Here is a 24,237-nt window from a genome sequence, read left to right on the forward strand (position 1 = left end):
TGACATACGAATACAACTTGATTCATGCAATCACTAAAGCTGCAAAAACAAAAGCCTTGTTGCAGATTTGAGACTAAGAGAAATCTCACTAGATGAGAAACTCCACACACAGACATGATGCCAACAACGAGCAAACTTAAAGCACCACTTAAAGCGAGATAAAAGTGGTGCTTGATTTAGTTTGTTGTCCATCTCAAGTCTGATTTTTTATTGAAGCCACCAGGAGATGAATTTGAGCTACTGAATAGATTTCAAACAATACTAAACAACTAATTAAAGGTGGAAAAAACCAAAAGCAAATCAGAGGCAAGAAATGACACATTTGAGCAATTTGCACACTTTTCATCATCCTGATTGGAGGGAGAAGAAAAGCTTTGATGGTGACTGAACCTTGCTGCAAGTTAGCACGCACACATTGAAAATTTGTCACTCACACACAAAAAAACACACAGGCAGGACAGACAGAATAAAAACAAACCAAACACACGCATCCTAGCGCACTGTAGAAATGCTTTACTTTGTGCTTTTTGAATCATTTCTATGCTGCTTATTCAAAAGGAGGTCTGAAAGAGAACAATGTGAGCAAAGCATCTTGTCAAAACAGCACAGAGGCTCTTTAGTTGGCTCCAGATGGGGAGTTGCAGCTATGGCTGCAGAAAATTGGTAAAATTCCCAAGCTGAATGACATTTAGCACACTGTATGTGAAGCCCACATACCCTTTCAAGGTGCACAACACTGGATGTATGAGGACACTGGATGGGGAATGTTTTCTCCTATATGCAGTCACGCTGTAAATTGGAGCAGTGTTTAGAAAATGAACTGAGTACACATTTTGTCACTAAATACCAAATCAGTTAAAGGTAGCTTCAGTCAAATTATGAAGTACATATTTTGACAATTACCCCATCGTGGTTTCTATCCATGCAGAGAGCTTTAGCTTAATTTAGAGATATCAATCTCTGAAATAAATGCCTCCGCCCCACTGTCCCTTGTTACCCTGGATAATCTACAGAACACACTGTCAGCAGTTTTTATCTGGACTATTTCTTTGGTAGAAAATGGCTCCAACAAAAACAGTGTTTACAGTGAGGTCTATGATTTATCCAGACGTTGCTTCTGGAAGACACATTGCTGTTGACGTTTTTTTCTATGTAGTTTTTCAATTCTTTTGAGCGCCACAAACAAAATTCTATTCACCATCGTTCCCCTGGGGGTTGGAAGCTGAGCGCTCTGAGGCAGATACCTTTGTCCAAAACCTGGGACAAATAAAATACAAAATATCTGCAAGGCTTTAGGTGACTCAACAATTTAGTGGGTCAAAATCTGAGGTTTGTTTTCAGAAAATGGCTATTTCTAAGCAAAACATCACAGTATTACATAAGAGGTAACTATGTGGTACATGATGACATATTTTTTTGTTGTTTCTTATAGGTTAGTAGGAACTTTAGAGTGCACTGTTTTCTGGGACACTATGTGTGCTTATGCAGCACTGTATTATATTATGTATTATAGCATGTCCTGGGCTTATCCAGCCAGTGAGTGACCACCCCCAGCATGATAGAGGTTCCTCTCTGACCTTAGCAGCATAAAGCCTGTAAAGCACATTTTATTTATTCATTGAATTATTCAGCATTTCTGTTTGTAAAGTATTTCTTTATTCAGTAATGTGTCCATGAGTTTAGCTTACCACTGAGTCAGGGTGATGGGTCACCCTACCTGCTGCTAACCCGCCTCAAAGAATTTCATTTTTCTAGGCTTTAGGGGAAAGCTTTAAAGTACCAGGGTCAAAGTGCTTTTTGAGTGGCTTTTCCATTTTAACAAGAGTGTGATTCCGGTAGAAACACCATACATTAAGCTTAGGCTACTACATGGAAACTAATAACAATTACATTAAAAAAAAAAACGTTAAGATAATGAATAACACCACAAAATAATGACTACAGTCAGCACCACAAAGCTCAGCACTTCAGTCTATCTGTACTCTCTGCACCTTTGTCAGTACAGTAAAAAGCTGTTCTCCTACCCTCAGGATTACTTTGCTTTCCAATGGAACATTAAAGATTGCCAACGTAACCAGACGGGATGCAGCCACCTACACGTGCATCGCTAAGAACCAGTTTGGGACAGCAAGCACAACTGGGAGGCTGCTTATCACCGGTGAGTCCTGCTCTTCTCCATCAACAACATCCAAGAAAGGAAATTCACTCTCACTAAGTTCTGCCTCCCCCTTGTTTATTATTATATTATGCCTGTTATGCTATGTCTGTCAAACTTTTCATGCTACTGCACATATATAGTATCCGCTGATAATGGTGGTAGATTTGCCTCTCAAGTTTTGTTGAAATGTTTGAAACAATGGGTTTAACAGAAGAAAAGAAAAGCAGATTCTCATTTCTAACTGGCAGCTGTTGATTTGGATGCCTGTCATTAACAGATTTTGTTAGCTGTAGCTAGCCTGCTAACTAACTTGGTAAAACTCCTTCTCTTGCTTACTTCTTAAAGGAGCTATTTGCAAGTTTTGCTAATGCTACATAGCCAGCGTTACAGTTAGCAGCTGTCTATGTACCAGTCTAGAAGAAACGTTGTGAGTTCAGCATCAAACTTCATTCCTTTACTCGCCAAGAGCTGTCTCCAGCGGTGGAAAGCAATTCCAATTTTGAGTCTTGTGTCCATTACGTCTTTTCTTCTACTGTATTTAGCATGCTAACCAGCTAGCCCCAGCCCGTCTCATCATTTTCTGATGGCAAATTAGTGTAGCCTCCAATCTGCCCTGAAGATGTAGCGTTGCTCAGAGGGTGTATTATAACCTCTTGTCTTGTAAACGCAACAATGGCTGAGTGACAGCCACTACAACCTGCTCCAGCAAGAAACCATGTTTGACATTTTAGACCCCTTTAGTGACTTGCTGCGCACTGCTTGTGAGAAAAAATAAGAAAGATATTCTGTCTAACTTTCTCTCTGAGTGATCAGTTTACATTCAAAGCACAGTATGGGGATTTTGTCAGTCAAAGTCATGGTTATAAAATCAGGATTTTAGCAGTACAGAGCAGCAGCATGGAAATGGCTTGGAAGTGACTGCTGGTTAACATGTAGTCTTAATGGGCTGTGTTTGAGTCACTATTTCATACTTGTTCTGCTGTCTGAAAACAAAAACAGAAAAATATGTAAATGAGAACAGCTTTATTGGGAATTTGGCTGTATTAAAATGCTGTATATGTGAGCTCAGAGAATAGGAGAGAAGCAAGCAGATACAAAGTGCCGACACCATCTGACACTAGACAAAATGCAAATACGACACAATTATGACACAAATATACCAATTAGCGCATTGCGTCATATAGCGACATTTAACAACTTGTTGAGCAGGCTTTAGCTACTTTCCATTGAAAGTAGTTGGCAGAAGGCTAATGTAGCTTAGCACAAAGATTGGAAACTGGGAAATGGTCAAATTCCCTTTCAGTTCTTTCAAAATTAAGGTAAAAACAACTCTCGTTGATGTATGGCTTGAGAATAGCTTCATTCATATTGTTTTATATGCAAGTGATATTGCATGTGGCACACTAACAGCCAAGTTTATAGTCAAATTAATATGGCTGGTATACATTATGCAAAATAGCTGTTAAGCAAGCAACAAAGCATTATCCTTGATTTAGTTAAAGGTCATTATTTATGAATGCAGTGACATAACATATTCATGTAGTCCTCCGGTTTAATCTGTTGTGTGTGTAGCCACCTGACTTATTTTTCTTATTAGCTTCTATTCTTCTCACACACTGACAGCTGAACCATTTAATGTCATAGAATTTAATTACTGTGACCTTTCATATACATACTGAGAGGCCTCCAATCCACCACAGTCACCAGTGGGAATGTGCTCCCATCTCTATAATCCCGTTTCAAACATTTTCTTCCAAATTGATCCTGGAACATAAAGTGCAAACCGGAGATGTCATTAAATGTTGCTAATGGACAGGCTTGGAATTTAAGTGCTTATTAAAAATCAGGAAAAGCACACATCCATGGGTAATTTAATGATGGTGGCTTGATTTATCCGTGAATTGGAGTGAGGTGGCAGTTGCAGAGGTCACGGTGGTGTTAAAGGTTCCCGTGGCAGGGATATTAACATGCATACACTGTCGTCTGTTGTCTGGCCAGAGCCCACCAGAATCACCATGAGGCCTACTAACATGGAGATTATTGTTGGCGAGAGCATCGTGCTACCCTGCCAGATTGCCTGCGATCCAGCTCTGGATGTCTCTTTCTCGTGGGCATTCAACGGCCAGCTCATCGACTTCCAGCGAGACAGCAATCATTTTGAAAGAGTGGGCGGGGTGAGTCATCTCAAGCATTAAACTCAACTACTTTCTGGCTGTTCTGGGATTAATTGGGACATACTGTGTGGTGTGCAAGGGTATGCTCTACTGCCCTGCCGAGGGCTTCTCAGACACCAATAACACCCAAGCAGGGAAATTTATGACTCATCCATTTTGAAAGTTTCCCTGTGGTCAGTGGCGAACAGCGTATCAAAAATACAAGAGATATCTATTAAGAATCACTTACATTCTTTCATTCATACGCCGTAAAACCCTCAATGGATGGCACTATCAGGTCAGTAATCGGTATCCTTACCTTTTGAACTGGCTGTGTGAGCTGCCATGTGTAACACTTCTAAAAATATATTAGTGAAATGCCATTTCAGTCATACAGAGGGTCCTCATTAATAAAGTCTTTATACTTTTCATCCCTTCAGCTTCTAATTCTCGTACCTCAAGGGAGAACATTTTCTTATCATCTCTCTCTTCCATAATTGAATTTGCATACCTATTTATGAATCTTGAGCCCCAAAATAATTAAGTAATGAGCTGGCTGGCATTCACCAAGGGCAGGCCTGGCACGAGTTAATGTTCATTTGAAATCCTTATGTCTTGAAATAATGATAAGTGATGACTCTTTGTTGAATATTTGTTCCTTTTGATGAAGGGCAAAGCTAATTGTTCAGAGCTTGTCAGTATTAAATTACTTCACACAATCTTTTTGCTTTTTTATAGTGTAATTTATCATCCAAGGTCAGCAGTCTAATCACTGCGATTCACATGTTAAAGGTTGGCATCATATCTGAATGCCCTCACCGTGTTGTGGACATGCCAAATTCATATGTTCATAAATGCAAATAGCAATTACTATTGACATTGAACTGTGTGTGGGCATAAAATGAGATATAGTTTTCACAGAATCTGTTTCCCCCTGTCCAAAGAGATTACCAGCCCCCTGATCAACAGCTTCTGATGAATTAATTAACATAATTAAGGCAAATATGCCTCATCACTTCCTTCCTGCCAAGCCAGGACGCCTTGCTTTCAAATGCGAGCTCCCAGGTCGGCCAGGTGGCGGCTGACACTGGAGAAAAAAATCAGTCGTGGCGGGCAGCGGGCAAAAAACTGTCTGGTGAAAGGAGAGGAGATGAAAGGAAGGGAGGGGGGAGAGAAAGGATAGGAAGCGAGTTAGTCTCTTTACCCCATGGCCGCAGAGAAGTGCCATTCAGCTCAGCTCTGCTTTGTCAAGTGCTTCAGAGAGGTGGAGATCTACGGGCGTTCATGTCCAACCACTGCAGAGTGAAGCTATGATCACTAGCCGCCGGGGGTGATGAAATCTGCTATGACTGCAGTGAGTCTTACCCCCAGGAGACTCGTTTCTAAAGCAACACACTCCTTTTCACAGGCTGACATGCTTAGTGACAGAGCACTTAAAGCGGTGACTTTCAGGAGGTAGATCCCCTATGCACAGTCAAAATGACACCAGAATAATGGTGTTTGAACAAATATGTTAATACAACCTTGTAAATTACTTTTTACCTTGGTGTCATTTTAAAGGTTGACGCCGCAAAAATGTTATAATTTCCTTAATGTCAAAGAATCCAACCAGAAGCCCAAAACCCACAATGAATTGATCCCCCTAAAGCAATGTGACAGGTTCAGTGCATGTCACACTGTGCAAGATGGGTCTAATAATATCTTGGCTGCAATCTGTGTGTCAGAAGTTTAAGGCATGTCAGACTGTGTGATGAATGCTTGGTTAGTTGTACTGCAGCGATATCTCGTGTTTTGAAAATGCAGCAAAATACAAGTTTTGGCCATAGCGTTGACCAATGTGGTATCTACAGCACCTGTACAGAATATGTGCATGGGTACATTTTGTCACACTGTGACAATGGGGTCCAAATTTCAGACACTTTTCCACAAGCTGCCTTTGGTCACCAACACTCAAAATTAGCTGTACGATTTTGGACCACCATTTTGGAAAGATTTTTCCCTCACAATTGTCATGTTTCATCTGGGAAAAGTTCAAAATTGCACAGAGCAGACAGGCAATTATTGTCTGTGTACCCAAAGCTTGACGTGGCTTTTTACTCTGTGCCGCAGAGCTCTATATTGTTGTCCAAAAACTATTTCAAAAAAACATGAGTGAGTCACACTGTTGCTCTGGATGACACAACGATCATGGGCACTGAAGTTTATTTTGAGTAAATCCTTTGTATGTGCTGTAACTACTCACTAGCAAGCCAAATGTGTGTTAATCCAGGGCAGAAAATAGTCCCCAACAGATGAACTATTAATTCCTGTTTGAGTAACATTTGCGTAAAACTATATTGCCAAGCAGTTTTACAGGCATTGCTTTAATTTAAACTGTAATTGAACTATAGTATTGGTTATACGTTTTTAAGAATGTATGTCTTCAATAGAAACTATTGGCTTGGGGCTGAGAGGCTCACACAGGGAAGGGAATATGTTGGAAACTGAGAGACAAACTAACACATTGCTGATTTTGTTTGTGTCGTGGGATCTGTTGTTGTTGAAGAAAATGAAATATCTAGTAGTAGTAGAGTAACACCAGTCTTATCCGTTAAAAATTGTCCCTCATGCAGCCACAAATAATACGACTGCCCTTACACACACGAGAAAGTTAGCAGTATTTGTTGTGTTCTGTTCCCTCATGGCCACCACTTGCATGCAGCTTATGTAAAATAATATTTGCTCTTTACACTGGGAGTTATACTCACTATACTTGCTTGAGCTTATGTAATTACAGAATAATTAGGATTGTCTTGCCAATTAACTAGACTTTGTTTGTTTTGTGTGTCCTGTGTATAGCTGGTAGCTGTTTGTGGGGGGTGGGGGGGGGTGGGGGGGGCTGGTTTGTCGGGGAGAGCCTGAAGGACAGCCAATAGCGTTATTTGTGCAAAGTACATCTGCCATGTCTGTTGTTGGTGTTTGAAGAGATGCAAAAATCAGTGGCCTGGAGACGATGCGATTGTGCAAAGCATTAAAAATGTTAAAACAACCCAGAGCCAAAAGCTTAGTGATGAAACAAAACTACATCTCTTACTCAGCTGTATTTTTCTTTTGTTTCAACAATAATATTCTCTCCTAGAGTATATCAGGGGATCTGATGATTCGTAACATCCAGCTGAACCATGGAGGGAAGTATGTTTGTGTTATTGAGACTGATGTGGAGAGCCTGTCCACCTCTGCAATCTTGGTTGTCAAAGGTAAGAGAACCAATTTAATTCAAGAGCTTGTTTTTGTACAGTAGTGCATGAATATTTACTGTGGCATTGAGCCATCTGTAGAAGTATTCGAGGAGTAAGAGAAAAATGTGAATAATCCCTTAGGCTTCTTGTGAATATATAGTGAGGGAAAGCAAATTCAGTCAGAGTTATGTCATCTTCTGTTCACATTATATATGTGTGTTGGTGAAGTCTGAAAATGGCGCACACTCACTGGCCTGTGTGACTTTGGGCTCAGCTGAGCTAGCTTCGTTGATATTTGCTTGGCGTATGTGGCTCAGTGTGCGGGCTAATCTCTGGTGATTTACATTGGTATTCATGCCCTTAACAAACTGTAATAGCTGTCCCAGGTGCTTTGAGAAGGCAATGTTTATCACAGAAAATGACTATAATTGGCTCATTTACACATCGGCAAAATATCATGGAAAGCATCTGAATAATGGAGCAGCAGAGCAAACAACATGGTAAAGCCAGACCGAGTAAAACAGTCACAAACAATCACTTCTTTCTCTCTATCTCCCTCTCTCTGCGTATTGTCTCTTTTCACTGGCGACTCCTCCCCCTCTAACCCTCTCTTTCCTTTTCTCATAAATGATCGGGTCCAGGTTATGTTTTCACTCGTGTTTGATAATCACTTTGTAGGCACGCTCATCACACACACAGTGAATGACGTCCCTGTATGCACACAACAAGCCCTTACTTAAAGGGGGTGCGATGGCCTTGATATGTAACATGAGATTAGTGAGGGGCTTCTTGGAGCAGGTGATCACCTCATGTTCACCCTCCTCGTTGCTCCATTGATTTAGGTCCGCCAGGTCCTCCAGACAAAGTATCAGTGGAGGAGATCACTGACAGCACGGCACAGCTTTCTTGGACGCCTGGAAGAGACAACGGCAGCCCCATCACCGGCTACATCATCCAGGGCCGCACGCCTTTTACTGTGGGCTGGCAGGCTGTAGACACAGGTAGCATCAAACACTCCTCCTGTCCTCCTTGTAATATTCATGTGGTCCATATGTAGGTCTTTATTATTTATTTATCATTCAATTTGAGTCCAGTTGTGCAGTAGCCTGATTTTCTAAGGATCTCATTTCCACATTGCAGTACCAGAAGTGGTCAATGGGAATATGCTGACAGCCACAGTGGTGGGTCTGAATGCCTGGGTGGAGTATGAGTTTAGGGTGGTGGCTCGCAATGCCGTAGGCCTGGGAGAGCCCAGCCCAGCCTCAGCCAAGACCAGGACGGAGGATGCCAGTATGTAAAACTAAACACTCATCCACACACCAAACACTTAGACAGTAAGGTGGGAGATTATTTTGTGATTTTAAATTTATTTACCAGGTTTTCCCATGGATTTATTACCATAAATTAAATTTGATTTTAAAGGAGCTACTGTATATGTAGGTTTTGCTATTGCTGCATAGCATAACGTTAGCATTAAGCTGTTTACTTACCAGTCTTACAGAGAGCTTCAGCCATCGTTGAATTTACAAGACAAAAGGTTATGATACGTCCTCTGAGCAGCGCTTCTTGCTCAGGAAAGACTGGACGCTAAAGTGACAGAAGTGTCGGTATCGGAAAGTGACGAGACAAGACCAGGGCTGGCTGGTTAGCATACTAACTTCAGTAGAAGAATATAAGTGATAGAAATAGAAGCAAAACAAACTCGTTGCTTACTGGAGACAGCTCTTGTTGAGTACAGGAATGAAGCTTGATGCTGAACTCACAAAATTTCTTCTAGACTGGTAAGTAAACAGGTGCTAATGCTAACACTGGCTATGTATATCCAATAACTGTGGATAATTAAAATAAAGCTTTATGTTTTCACTGGATAAACTTCAAATTTTTGCACAGAGCCTAACCTGTACTTTTACTGAAGGTAAATTAATGTTAGACACTGACTCGCTCTGTCCCCTCGTAAAGTAGATTTAAATAATTAATGAAATGGTGTACCGGTGCTGTTTAAGATGTGTAAAATGTGCACTGCATCTTTCTCAGTTTGGAGGTGAACACAAAGTTGCTTTTTAATGAAGTCAGAGGAAAGCATAAATCCAAACAGTTGCTAGTAATAAACAGAACATTAGGTTTGCATTTTAATGGAAATTTCAAACTGTAGATAGTCACTTGAAATCATAATAAAAAGTGACATTTAACATATGTTACAGGTTTTGTAGTGGAGAGGTCTGTGTGTTTGAGCTTCCAACATTAAAAGCAATGCAAACTGTTGCTTTTACACTTGCAGTGTGAAGTGAATCCTGATATTCAGTCATTGTACTGTGTGTGGCTTATGTAACTGAAACGGCTATATTTTTCATCAGTGGCTTTGCCACTTACTCTTAGTTGGTGTCACAAGAGTAAGTGGCAAAGCCAGCTGTTATTTGGTGTCACATGACTTTGGGTAGCATGACAGTGTGAGACAGAGTCTGAAATTGAGAGAGTTTGCAGCAATTGAATGATTTTAAATAATATTTAGTTACTTTATCTGAATAATGGCACTTCATGATCAGAAAATAGCTACTACTATTCTAAAGTACTAGGGTTAGTGAGATTTACTGTTTTTGTAAACCTATTATGTAATCTGCAATACACAAACAAACAGCTGCATGCACACATAAAGTCCCAGGTTCCCGCAAGTATTTTTTCCAGGAAGTGGGAGCAGATGTAGGCAAGAATCCTGGAGAGAAACCAGGATGTAAGTTCCCAGGATTCAGCCCTGCTAGGCAACCACACACGGGTATCACACATAAAAGCTGCCTTAACCATTTGCTGATATGACACATTAAATGTGATGCTTCACTTGTTAAAGGATACTATAAAGATGTGCACAACTGCTCCTCCACCTACACTCTCAGCTTTGCCATCGCACCACGGTGCACAGTGTGATGGCAGAGCTGAGTGGGAACAGGGATGAAGTGGGTTGAGTCTAATGTTATTTGCAAAAATTACAAATCTTGGCTTGAGGTTTATGTACAGTGACATCTGGGCAATATCAGTAATTCACAATTCTCTGAAATGTTTGTGTTTGCACACAGTGAGGGACTTGTGGGGTGTAAAATAGAAGACAGTATCTGCAGCAGGCAGCCTTGTCATAAGGCTACAAGTACAGTTGAGGCTTGTCGTTGAGCTTTGTAAACTGTGTTCTAATTGCTCCCCTCTGGGCTTTACCTCTCAGTTCCTGATACAGCTCCCACTGATGTCGGAGGTGGAGGCGGCACAAAGTCTGAATTAGTGATAACATGGGAGGTAAGTCATCTGTCACATTTTACTGTTCTCTCCATCGCAGAGTAATGGTTTTGCTTAATTGTGCAGAATTGAACGGAGCAATTTTATGACCCACATTAGAGCGAGACACCTCTCCTCTGGCTCAGCCTCCAAGAGCCATTTCTCCCTCCAAAAGCAGGGCCAGAGAGCACTTCCTTTGAAGAGTTTGGCACTTTAGCCACAATTACATAGCCATGCATGAGGAAAAGATAAGGTAAAAAGGTGATTGTTGAGTGTTCTGGGCGGTAACGGTGAAGAAAGAGGCTGTGACTAATCACAGAAGCCCTCGTGGAGGTACAGTGCAGAGACGGGCCTGTCTGTGCCTTTGTCTGTATGCATTTTAATATCACTATAGTTTTGTGTTTCGCTCCCAGCCTGTGCCCGAAGAACTGCAGAATGGAGAGGGCTTCGGCTACATCATCGCCTTCAGGCCGGTGGGCACGGTCACGTGGACGCGGGCGGTCATCTCTACAACCGGCGTGGCACGTTACGTCTTCCGCAACGACACCATCCCGCCCTTCTCGCCTTTTGACGTGAAAGTGGGGGCATACAACAACCGAGGGGAGGGTCCTTTCAGCTCTATTGCCTCCGTGTATTCGGCGGAGGAAGGTACAGTACAGACTTCACAGCCCAGCAACACAGAGTGATGCTTAAATAAGCTATAATCTCTCTCCTTACGACTGTGACCTTGAATAGCAATGATGAAATGAGTTCTTTAGTTCCAGTGCTGTTATTTCCCTCCCCTCTCTAGCTGCGAATGTCAACTTGATATTAGTTATCATGCTGGTAGATTACAGGAAATCCTAGCAGACACTTTCCGCACCGTGCTGTCAGGGAGGTATCCTGTTAATTGAATTTGCTGGGCAGATAGTCTTCCCTTATGTCAGTCACAGATCCCATTAAAAGAGAGCGGGGAAATAGCTTTTCAGTGAAACTACAGGTCTATTCTGTGCCTTTGCTCTTATTGCTATTAGTGTGTGTGATGGTGTTGGATGAGTTTGTGGGATTCTCACCAGAGCTCTATTTCTGCAGTCCCCAGTGTGGCTCCTAAGAGGGTTAGGGCTAGAAGTGTGTCTGCAGCACAAATTGAAGTGATCTGGGAAGCTCTCCCTGCCATCCCTGAAAGAGTGCTTGGATATGAGGTAGGTTGTGACTCACTACAAAATCTTTCTTTTTTTTTTAATAACATGATAATTTAGCTTTTCCTTGTGGCTTGTTTATCAGCTCATAATCATCCTTTCATTGTTCTTCAAATGAGTTTTTCTCTTTTTTTTCAACTTATAATATTCTACCTCATGCATCTCTGCAGAGAATTAGTTTTAAAGCGTAATATCATGGAGTGACCTCAACACTTTTTGGCGCACCAACAGCAAAACCCACAGGAGGAATATAAAATCCCTCACCCATTCAAGAATGCAAAGAGGGCTTTGCTGTTTTTTCCCCCAACGGTGCTCTTTCAATATCTGTCACCTCTGGCCCTCGGCACAAAGCTCTCCAGTTGCCATAGCGCTGGCCACATTGTCCTTTCAGAACAGAGCTCATTTCTCCAAACGCGGTTCTGAAGTGGATTTAAGCTGCTGAATCTCAATAGACCACCAACAGTATAGGTCCGGAGCTGTTGGCTGCACATGTGTGATGCTTAGCCCTTTAATTAGATGTCATTAGGATTGCAAATGCAATCCAGTCTCATGTTTAATGTTATCAATTATTACTGCTCCAAAGATTACATTACTGTAAACTGAATTCTGGCACTTCAGCTTTAATTGATAACAAATTTGAAATACAATAATTTATGGGAGGTGGAATAGCAGGAGTGCTCCTGGGGGCAGACTTCAGATTCCACACATTCATTTTAATTATTAAGTGACTTAACTCTTATGTCACTTAATACTAGACACATGAATATTGAAGATGACCCAAAGCAAGTGGCAAATTAGCCCATTTGCGTTATCAAATATCGCTTCACCTGCGCCCTTAATTGGAGGCTAACAGCCTGAAGGAATGCAAACTCTGCTTCTTGTTTTACAAGAGGGCAGAATCCTGCTTTTGCTGTAGAAAGTGGTGATTTGTTAGTACGGATAAAGCATTTTGAAATCTTTGTAACATCCATAACCTCTTTGCTTTTAATATCCAGTTTCCTCAGACAAAAGCAAGAGCTGAGGTTGTTTTTCATAAACAAAACAGGCAACAGTCATGAATTTTTCTTCCTGGGTCACCTATCATATGACCCACTAATGTTCTGTTTATATGACCGGGGTGGTTGAGAGGATATGCATCAGTAATTGAGACTCCACTCTTGAAAAATTTATTCATCATCATCATCGCTCCCTCCCTCCCCTGCTGTAATACAAACAGCATTTCAGATTTCATGATGGAATATGAATTTCAATAATGCAGTGAAATGCGCCACTAGAATCCGGCTGTTTGTGGCCGCTTGTGACTTTTTTTTCTTCTCTTTATCCCCCCAATAGGTTGTGTACTGGGAAGACGACACCAAACCTGACACTGTTGGCAAAGTGCGCATATCTGGAAACTACACGCTGGTTAACATCACAGGGCTGAAAGCGAACACAGTGTACTACCTCTCTGTGGCTGCTTTCAATACAGCTGGCCCTGGGCCGCAGTCGGCACCCATCAACACCACCACAAAAAAACCACGTGAGTCCATCCCCCATAGGCATTGAAATCATTTCTAAATGGTCCTCGTTCATGAACCATGTCAGCCTCTCTCGAGTGACGTCGCACTGTCCTCAACGTGATAGGCATAGCATTTCTTCAGCTTTGTTGGCTCTGCTCATAAAATTTAATCTGACAAGAGAGCTTTCCATTTGCCTTGGAAGAAATCAAGAGAACAAAAAGAAAAGATGGGTTGGGTGGAATGTAGCGGCAGTGACAATATAGGTATTTAAAATGGACAAGTGATGTTAAAGCTAGACTAGACAAGTGTTGCGAAATTTTGGGATTGCATCCTACAGACATTCTGCAATATGAGTAAGAAAAATAACCACGGGATGCTCATGTTTCATGACACCAAAAGGATTCAAGGGTTTAGCTTCTTGTGGCTGTATCTCTGTTTCATTTCCTGTGGCCAGAGATTTGCTGCCGGTGACCGTACAGTGCTTGACGCCACAGTTTTGTTTGTGAGAACAGTGAAAATTCTATGATGGCAAACAGAGCTCAATGCACTGCAGCTTAAAAAAACAAATGCAAATGAAGAAAACATCCTCACAATTAAACAAAAAAAAAAAAAAGGTAGCAATGTTGGACAGATGATGTCATGGTACGTCAGCGTCTTTAGTCGCAGGGGCGGCCACCTGGACCAAACTTCTATTGTTTTGTAACTCATTTTCGTTTAGTTCTGTGTGACTACATTTGTTTGTTTGTTTTGCCGTGCCATGTATTTGACTTGCTTTGTCACGCTTGTTTCCAAATGCTGCACCTGTGCTGTCAAATTGGTGAAGATGTTTCCTTCATTTGCTCATGTTTTGTCTATTTGCATGTGTTTTCTAAGCTGCGGTGCACTGAGCTCTAAGGGCCACCATAGAATTCACTCATCTTAATTAGTGTGGTGCTCTGCTACAGCCACAATTTATTATTCAGACTGATAAGATGAGTTGTTTTTTGTTTTTGTTTTTTTTTTTTTTTTAATCAAAATCTTTCCAAGTGGAGCTACTATATAAACCATAAATAAATTACTGTACATGTGTGCTACAATATCCATAAGAAGTATCCTGCACTAAAGTATATCTTTACCTCTTGTTCTTTTTCTAGCTCCAGACCGGGCTCCTCTCAACATACAATGGACCATGATTGGCTCCATGCTCACGCTGCACTGGGATCCTGTAGTAGCCATGGAGACAGAGTCAAAGGTCACTGGATATTTGGTAGGTCCCAGTTCGCTCTGATTTATCTTCAGAATAAAGGATGACAGTTTTTTTGCATTAGCTTATTTCTCTGCGCCCCCCCCCTCCTGCCTCAGGTGCTGCTAAAGAGACATCGCTACAATGACATCAACACCATCTTGACCAACAAAACCACGGCGGAGCTCAGCCTCTCCACCAATGACAACTATCTAATTCAGATCAAGGCCACAAGTGAGGGTGGCGACGGTGTGGGCAGTGAACCCATCCACATCCACAAACTAAGTGAGTTTACTGTTCTGTTTGCGTTCTTCATGTCACTTCCTTTTTGACCACTGATAAAGCTTAAGTAAAGATTTGATAATTCAGAGAGGATATTTAATTTGGCCTCATTGCATCCCCTTCCAACCATGTGTAATAGACTTATTTTGAGTGCGAGAAAAGCGACCTTTTTAGAAATGCGTGCACGGTGTCATCCATCTCTGCCATTGGGTTATTATTCCTTGTTGACTGGCTGCACAGCGCCACAGCATATAAAGCAGTACTGTGCTTCCATCCTGCTGCTGTGCAAAATTGTGAGGCGGCTCAGTTTGCCACTCTCCTCTTTGATGTGATACGAACTTTATCTTCTCGGGATGCTTAAATAGCCTCTCCTGTTGAAAGAAAGTAATAATGTAGATATGGAAAAAAATTCACAGTTGGCTTTTGATTTATGATGACTTGTCAGAAATTTAGAGGCTAGCACAACAGAGAGCAGGTTTTTCTTCTTTTGATCGCAGGGGTATTTCTGGTTCCTCACGAGCTGCTCTGCTGGTTTTGGTTGCAGGCATGGGAGCGCGGGGCTCAGGAGCGAGCGCCTTTAGCCCGTTGTACCTCTCTGCAGTCCTCATCAGTGCACTGCTCTGCTCCATCTGGTGATGTCTAATCAGAGTTTACGGAGCGCTCTCCCTCCCCCCCTTCCATTCCCTCAGTCAGCCTGTCCTACGTTAACCCTCCACTGGACTGGCACAAGGCCCGGGCTTCTGTGGCAGGACTGGGAAAGACTGGAAAGGACTGGACTGCGCCGAATTCTTAAAGGGACCACGCCACTTCTGTTAAAGGACCATCAGCTAGAGATGTGATGATTTGCGTGCATGATATCTTTCGGTATTTCTTCCAGTGTCATAAGTGCCGCCATGCTCTAGGTTTCATTTTTGAAGTTACGATGTCTATATAACTTATCTTCTTAGTATCTCAGGAGATACTAATGCCTTAAACCCATTTTAAACATACAGTCCATACCAAAGTAGGTGACAGAGGCTGCTTGCTTTATGGTTTCTTTAACCCTATATAAAAAAAATATTTTCTACTCGCAGGAATTTTTCTTCTCAAGATCAACTTCTCAGCAGAAAGCCTGTCATCACGGGTGCATCCATATTTTAATATCGCAAAATTCTTCTCATGGGTTAAACTAAACATCGCCATCATAATAACCACACAGCCCATTTTTTGCAGCTTTTGCAAAAAGAATCATCCATTGCAGACTTAAGAAGTTTTACCAGGCTTTGTCAAATGAAAAGAAATGAGAGATGCAGAGCAAACATGTTCAACTGTGCCTCAAACCGGCTTATCTCTGCGTTCTGAAATAAAATTAAGTCCATTCGAGAGCCACATGCTCCTGAGCTTTAGGCTACTCTACAATACCCTGATAGACCTTGGCATTTTGCTCTCTATCTCATGCTCCTCTAAATAATAAATGCCTATCACACTCTGCATTCTCTAGTCTAGTGAAAAAGCTGGGATTGCAGAGAATAGAGACGTGTGGTGTTACTATGTCAAGCAGATCCCATGTGTGCTGTTCCTTCCCTACATTTAGATGACCTGTGTTCTAGATACGTATATCATATCACAGAACATGTACCATGTACACCTCGGATGACCAGCTTGCCCAGTGCACAGTGGACTACAGGATAACAGTGCCTTCACTATAGCTCACTCTGATTTTTTTTTCTCTCTTTCTCTTTCCTTTTCAAATAGCTTAGGAGGAAGATTCATGTTGCAGAGGAGGCATTGTTTGATTTTGTTTCCACGGAAATTAGTTACGAAGGACAGGAAACTCAGAATGTAGAGGGAACCCATTATTGTAAAGGGTATGTTGATTAAATTTTCATTGGGACAAGTACACTGGAGCAGCTAAGATAAAATGGGTTGGAAGCTTTAGGAAAGCCACAGTGGATTGAGATATATGGTGGAAATTTTGGTCCAAGTATTTATGGTCTGTGGTATAATAAATGTATGACTCCATCCGTGGCATAATTTATGGGCTATTAAGGCATCAGAATAATTGATGCCAATACCACAGTGAAAAGAGCCCTGACTGGAAATGGGGTGAAAGGCATGGCTGTCATTTTACTCCCACCCCATCCCCATCTATTGGACACATACCAGACTGAACAGTAACAACAGAACATTGCAACTCTGCTGAGGGAGCTACTTTTCACGCCCTTTTATCATGTGGATGAGTCTGTCAAAAGCCACCCAAGTAAAAGCTGAGGTGTGATTACTGGGGTCCTGACAATGTTCACGAGGATGTGGAAGGATACAGTCAACTGAACTGCTACACATTTACTGTGCCTTTGCCGAACATGGGGCTGTGTACGGTCATTAGCTTGGAGGCTGTCGTCGTCTGCATTTTGCACTCTCTAACCCCCCACCCCCTCTCCACCCAACCCCACCCCAAAGTCGAATGAAAGCACAAGGAATTGATGCAAGGTGACTGGATGTCCTCACTTAGCCATCTGAACAGGTGTGCAGACCCCAGAGGCCTCGTAAAAAGTCCAAACGGCCGACATAATCAGGCTGTCCTATCTGCTCCTTGACTGGTTTCATAAAGCTCTGTGCTCGTTGATTAGACTGCTGCAGACCAGTCAATGGGATATTGATTTTCCTGCCCCATTATTACAGCTGTCACAATTCAGCTGCTTGATTGACTGATGGCCACATTCTTATTGCACTCGTTCTGTTGTGTTACATTCAGTGATGTTTCAGATGCCCTCCACTACTTTACCCCTTATCAGAAGACTCAAAGGCATTCTCTTTTTTTTGTTGTTGTGTTTTGGTTTGGTTTTTAAAAGCAATCTCATTTATCTATTTGCTCAATTTTTCACAGATTTTACAAGTATTTTGTAGTGTAGTGGTAGATTGTGACTTTGAATTGGAGCAGTGACCTGAAACTGATTGGCTGGTTGATTCTTTTGAGTTACACGTCGAACATGACCACTGTTAGGCTTTTGTGCTCGAGCAGTAGTAATACTGTATCTTTCTTTCCGACTGCGTAAAAGCCCAGTCACACCAGGATTTAAAACAGTGACATTTCAATGCAAAATCAGGGAGTTGATGCAATTAGTGTCAAGTTTGACTTTGGTGAACCTTTTTGTGCTGTCACAGTAGCCAACTGTCATGAAATTGAGCTGAGAATCCAAAACAGAGCTAGCTAACATAGCTTATTAGCTGTGTTGCTCCGTCCATTTGTACTTATCCCTCCTCTGTCAAAGTATAGCGTGCTCCACAAAAGAGGCATGGTCTTTAGAGACCAGTTTTGATTGTACAAATACATCTACATCAACTGTGTGAACTTAATGTCCTGTTATCAGCCAAGCTAATGAGCTTGCTAACTGACAAGCTCATTAATTTGAAAGCTAGCTAATTCGGAGGGGATTTTTTGCCCTTCAATTACTCTTTGCTGAATGAATCCTGGGAATAAGTACAGTAAATGGCACAGAAGAGAAATAATAATAAAAAAATAAAAAATAAAAAAGAGGCTTAGAGAGCTTTTGTGACTGACTAGCACAAGCATGTTCCCAGCTGTCGAGTTAGTATGGCCACTCGCTCCTCAGCTACAGTTGTTCAAAAACTAGCTCTATTTCTCCATGATGTGCAGACAAATTTCGCTGTGACTCTTTCTGGTGTGACCGGGCCTCAAACCAGCTTGTGTGTGTGCAAATACTTGATCCAAGTGGTGTTAATATTTCCGTAGATATCCAAATAATGTAACCTCATCGCCAAATGTCAGGCTAATAGGTTATTAATTTACAGTACTTAAATGTGTGGCGGTTTCTCAAGAGCTTTCTTTATTATTTACATAGTTGTAGTTCAGCCTAATGTTTCTTTCCTCTGCTCTTGCTCACATAAGAAAGCGAAACTATTGTTTCTGGCCACTTTTGTTTCTGGCCATTGTTTCTGTGGTTAATAAATATTACAATACAAGTACAATCTAAAGGAACCACCATTTCAAATGTGTTGATCACAGAACAACAACATGTCTTTATATCCACAAGGTTGGTTCGGTTACATTGGTTTCTGTGGTTGTTGTCGCTAGAAAGGAGTGTATCTGGTGCAGTGTAAATAGCTTGCATATATTTTTTAAACATGGCCATCAAAGACAACCTTATTGCTTTTATATAGTGTGTTCTCCAACCTTAATACTGGTGTATTAATCAATGATCTCTGTGAGATACTGACATGTAGAATGGCATTTTCATATTGAAAAGTAACTGTTTTGTCTTGTATACTAAAATTGTGCATGTTACTCATTGTTTGTGAATTTGTGTTGGATTTTTTCTAAAACTATAACTTAATAAAAATGTTTATTCCAGCCAGTGGTCTGTTCGTTTGTCAGTTGATTTTGGTTACTTCTTTGGTTACACTTTCAAAATACAATATCAAATAATGAGGGTTTCCTTATTAGATAATCTGAAACTCTTGCCTTTTACTTAGGCTTACATGTGTCAAAATCTAAGAGTTTTATAAGTTTTCTTGAATCAAAACTACCACAAACTATCAGACACTACCACAAAATCAGAGTCCAGTTAATGTTATTCTAGCTAAGAGGGGTGGTTAGTTTCAGGATCTCTGGCCAAATAAATTGCAGAGTTCGCTGTAGTCATCATCACATCGTCGTAATTTGGAATTTGTAGGCAGCAGGGTACATACTGTACACACTGCAGAGAGGTGCAAGGGGTTCAACAGGGGTCTCAACATGAGCACAGCAGCAAATACTGCCTCAGGGCCTGCTAACAGGTCAGTGCTGAGCAATAGGTTTGAAACAATTACTACAAGATTATATATGGATATTTTCAGAAATCAACACAGAATGGCAAATTTATGCTAAATAATATATAAAATAATCAAACTGATGTACAAAGGAATAACCTGTGATTCAGTGTTGTGCATTAAACAAGACAAAACTCTACATGTAATACAAAGATTTTTAAAAACAACTTGTCATGTGGACAGCAAACATTTGAAGGATTATAAGATAATTTAATCAAAATAAGATCATCAAGACTCTGACCAAATGAAGACTACATTTACTTCAAAAGTGTACATATCAAATGTAATGATAATTATGGTGCTTTTAGGGGATAGACAAATAGACTTAAATCTATTTTCAGGAACTATATGCCCCTAATCATCCCATTATGCATAAAAAATTGACCAATTAATGCAAATAAGCATGGACATGACAACATACAGTACATCGTTTTTTACTGACGTCGTTTGTGGTTCAGGGTAGAAATTATTCCTAACATCAATGATATGACCTATTTTAACCACTTAAAGTACAAGAAGACCTATGAATTGACTGCAGTTAAATAATTAATAATACTTAATTACCAGGTCTCTACAGATATCAAATAAAATCTGATGTATAAATTAAATATATGAAATTAAACATAAATGGTGACATAATTGCAATCCTTGATCTGACTGCAGGTGCCTCCTTCCATAATCCAAGGCGAGGATTACAGAAAGCCACTGCTTGTGGGATTCACACATCAATGGCAAACAGGCCTTTTTAGTCAGTGAGATCTAAACAGGATTACTTTATTCCACAGAAGTTTGTAGAGCAAATGAGTGTTTTAGAATATAATCACCCGATTCATCAAAGCACAGCTTTGCACTGGCTTCTCCACTGCACTGCATTTTACCCATCATTAGCCCCACACATTCACAGTATCTGTGAGGAATAGATGTTTCTTTATGTCTGACCAGAGGTCGTCTTTAAGTGATACACAAGTTGTGTGATTCGACCTTGTGCTTATGTGTCACAAAAGGTTGCTCATTTGCTTTCATCCCTTGTTGACCTCCTTATTTGGTTTTTACAGTATCTGTGAAGAGATGTAATCCATTATTCATGCAAATTATCGCCACCAAATGTCCTGTTGCAATGAGAAATATAGCTTCTTTTTTTAAGAAATACTGTTTTTGCTGTTGTGGTCTATTCTAATTGTTCAAGGTAATATTTCCTTCAGTTTGGGAAATTATTTTTAAAATATGGTAATAAGCACAGAGTAACTCTGAAAAAAAATAAAATACACTGGCTAAACATAAAAAAATTAGGTAACAATTTGCATGGATCTCTTTCAGTAATTCCAATTTAGCCATTATTGAGTAAATCCCATGAGACTTTTATAGCTAGACTAACTCAATTTCTTTAGTACCACTTTGTCCTTTAAAAGCTTAATTAAGAAAAACCAACTTAATTTTAATGAAAAAGTTTTGGTGATATTAATTGGCCAAATTACTCATTTAAGCTATTCTAACTATTCTAACTCTAAATTTATTTTACTTACATTCTACTCAGAAATGTCCATGCAAATTGTTACCTTGATTTTTTAGTAGTAACTTATTTCACAGCAATTCCAGTGTTATGATCAAACTGTTTATTGTAAAACCAATGTCAACAGTGTCAAAATGTTCTTTTTACTGTCTTAATAATCACCTCTATGGTAAAAATAAACATTCACACATACAAAAATTCTACAAAAATGAATAAATAAATAAATCCACACCAAAATTACTTTTAACAAAAAATATGTTTTGAGAGCTCAAAATGAAACCATTAAGTCAAATATTTGCAGGCTTTTACCAGGAAGTTACCCTTACACAAGATAAAACAACAACATATTCAAATTATTAATTAGGGATTTTGGAGAACCATTTCCCTTAACTGAATCCAGTGCTTCACCCTCTGTGCATGTTAAACATATCTGATATATATTAAGACTTCCCTAAAAGAACACTGAAAACATCATAAATATCAATTCACATCGATTGCCAGTATTGTGTCCACCTAGCTAAAAGCTAGCTAGGCGTACCTAATAAACTAGCAACTGTATGCTGCAACCATATGTTGCACATGAAACAAACACACAAACAAACAAGTTGCACAAAACAGTGCAACCTATCCTGTTGATTCTTTAGTAAAGCAGTTAATTTTTTACACAAAAATTCCTTTATAATACAATACCTGGCTTTTGGAAAACACCTCAAAAGTGTTTTTCAGTTCTTTTTGGGTAGCTGAGGTTGAGTCCATATATCAGATCCATTAGCAAGGAACAGGTTCTGGGTAGATCCATGTGTTCCAGGACTTCTGTTCCACCTATCAGGATCCTTGCACTGTCTGGATCCGACATTATCGCACAAAATCCTCTTCACTCATTGGGAACATCCCAACCATCCTGGCATAAATGGGTCAGAATCACTGCCATGTCAACATCTGAGCCTGAGTTTTTAATAATTACATCACTGGAAAAAAGACTGAAGGGTGTGGTTCATGAGGCTTGTACTGTATCAATAACAGATCTCTAATTTGTTTATTATAATCAAATAATAAACTGATAATTGAAAAAATTCCATTTTTTTTTTACTTTCTAGTGGAATAAAGTTTATTTTATCTTAAATGAACCATGTTACATTTATTCATAACTTTAGCAGCAAATTCCTTTGCATCAAATCGCCATGATTGCAAGCCCTTCTCTTGATGACAACAAGGACATTCTTTTCGGGGTGTATTGGTCCAGTTTTGCCTTGAATGGTGATCCTTCGCTAACCCTCCCTTATCTGTATAAAAATAAGACAAATTAAAAGGCAAAATTAGTAAATGTAGAAAATTGACAGTTTTACCTGTGCCTGAAGTAACCAACTTTAACCTTACACACAAATAACTATTGCTTAAACTTCAACATGCATCTGTTAGAGGTTAAATCAGTAATGTCACCCATGTGGCTGTTGAACAAACCTTCATCAAGGTAGTACCAACTTTAAATTAGGACAGAGCTAAACACACCTTTGCAGTGTCACAATTAACACTGCAGACATTTGTTCATCGTTAGACTGCGACTGTAAACAAAACATAAAAAAGAGTAGGCTACTTTGAAAACACTTGCTAGCTAAAAGTCTACCACCTTTACAGCTGCTAAAGTAGCTTAGGATAAGCTACAATTTCAATTTTAGTGTTGTGTAAAAATTTATTCTTGCTTTTGCAATGTGTACTGATAGAGTTAGTTGGTATGTGTTGCAAATAAAACAGAAAGAAAGATAGTTACTCACCAATTGACTTAGCCTTAAATGATATTGCATGCAAACTTGTGGTCTGGCAGCAAAACAAGTCCGGAAAAGCTTTTGAAGGATGTTTACTAGATATACTAGTTGTACTAACTTAATACTTCTCCTTTGTTAAGTGAATGGGAAAATATTAATTCAAAATCAATATATATATTAATTTTGACCAACTTCTTAAAATAAGTTATCTACTGATTGAAACAAGTACATGTAACAAATCTAAGTTTTTATGTTGTAAAAGCTCTTGATTTTAAGCTATAATCACTAACACCATAAATCATTTCCTAGAGGAACTGTACACATTTTGTACCATGTGTACCAAGTTACCACAAAATATTCATGTAAAAGGATTTCAAAATTAAAGTTCACTTAATTTTTTTTCCTCCAAAACGAAGCAGCAGTAACACACATAATCTACTAAAGATGTTTGCAGTGCATTTATTACATTTAGATGTTTATGAATAGACTAAGGTCACTTTACAATTTGCTTTTCAGTATTTTTTTCAGGGTTTTTCATAATTAAGGGCTTCTGGTCTTTTCACACAGAACCACTGATGTACTAGCAAAATACAAATGTCAATGTAAATGTGCTTTTAAGTGACAAAAGCAGTTATTTTTCATTCAGATGTTGTCCAAAGTTTATTTTCCACAGAAATGCTTCAATTTTCATAAAAATTCAAGAGTCTGACCTTCCTCTAACCCCCTTGCTTTACTTAAAAGGATTCGAATTACTGATTAGTCGCAAAATATCAAAGCAATCATGCTTTGACACAAGCTGTAAAGACCATCAGCCCTCCTAGTTGCAAAAAAATTCAAGTTAGGTGGAAGGTTACATTTGAAAAGTATATTATTTCAAGGTAGTTCATTTGGGAAATGTGTTTATCTTCTTTCTTGCCAAGAGTTTGATGGGAGGATAAATCTCACTTTTTGTCCATTAAGTAAGAAGCTTCAGCAGGAGGTGGTTGGCTTAGTTTAGCATAAAGACTGGTAGCAAAGCAGTGGTAAAGCTCACTAGCTTTCTACGAGCCATGTTTTGTTAGCAACCTTTGGAGAGAGCAAGGTTAGCTGCTTACAGGCTTTATGCTAGGCTAAGCTAACTGTCAGCTAACTCCAGCTTCATAATTAATGGAAAGACATGAGAGCAGTATCAATCTTCCCCTCTAACT

The 24,237-nt window shown here is 39.9% G+C and overlaps 1 protein-coding gene across 1 annotated transcript in view; it reads left to right on the forward strand.

Annotated features, from left to right (window-relative positions):
- Window positions 1-15,604, forward strand: part of LOC111221616 (contactin-3-like) — a 51,144-nt gene extending 35,540 nt beyond the window's left edge. Inside the window, exons 12-23 of the mRNA XM_022745069.1 lie at window positions 2,031-2,158; window positions 4,157-4,332; window positions 7,430-7,547; window positions 8,372-8,530; window positions 8,670-8,819; window positions 10,738-10,808; window positions 11,201-11,435; window positions 11,859-11,968; window positions 13,298-13,484; window positions 14,598-14,710; window positions 14,806-14,971; window positions 15,513-15,604. Of these exons, the coding sequence (XP_022600790.1) occupies window positions 2,031-2,158; window positions 4,157-4,332; window positions 7,430-7,547; window positions 8,372-8,530; window positions 8,670-8,819; window positions 10,738-10,808; window positions 11,201-11,435; window positions 11,859-11,968; window positions 13,298-13,484; window positions 14,598-14,710; window positions 14,806-14,971; window positions 15,513-15,604 (1,705 nt within the window). The remainder of the gene's footprint in view (window positions 1-2,030; window positions 2,159-4,156; window positions 4,333-7,429; window positions 7,548-8,371; window positions 8,531-8,669; window positions 8,820-10,737; window positions 10,809-11,200; window positions 11,436-11,858; window positions 11,969-13,297; window positions 13,485-14,597; window positions 14,711-14,805; window positions 14,972-15,512) is intronic.
- Window positions 15,605-24,237: the final 8,633 nt, after the last annotated feature.

The sequence above is a fragment of the Seriola dumerili genome, unplaced genomic scaffold (assembly GCF_002260705.1).
Source record: "Seriola dumerili isolate Sdu_G_001 unplaced genomic scaffold, Sdu_1.0 BDQW01000088.1, whole genome shotgun sequence".
In the NCBI taxonomy this organism is placed as follows: domain Eukaryota; kingdom Metazoa; phylum Chordata; class Actinopteri; order Carangiformes; family Carangidae; genus Seriola; species Seriola dumerili.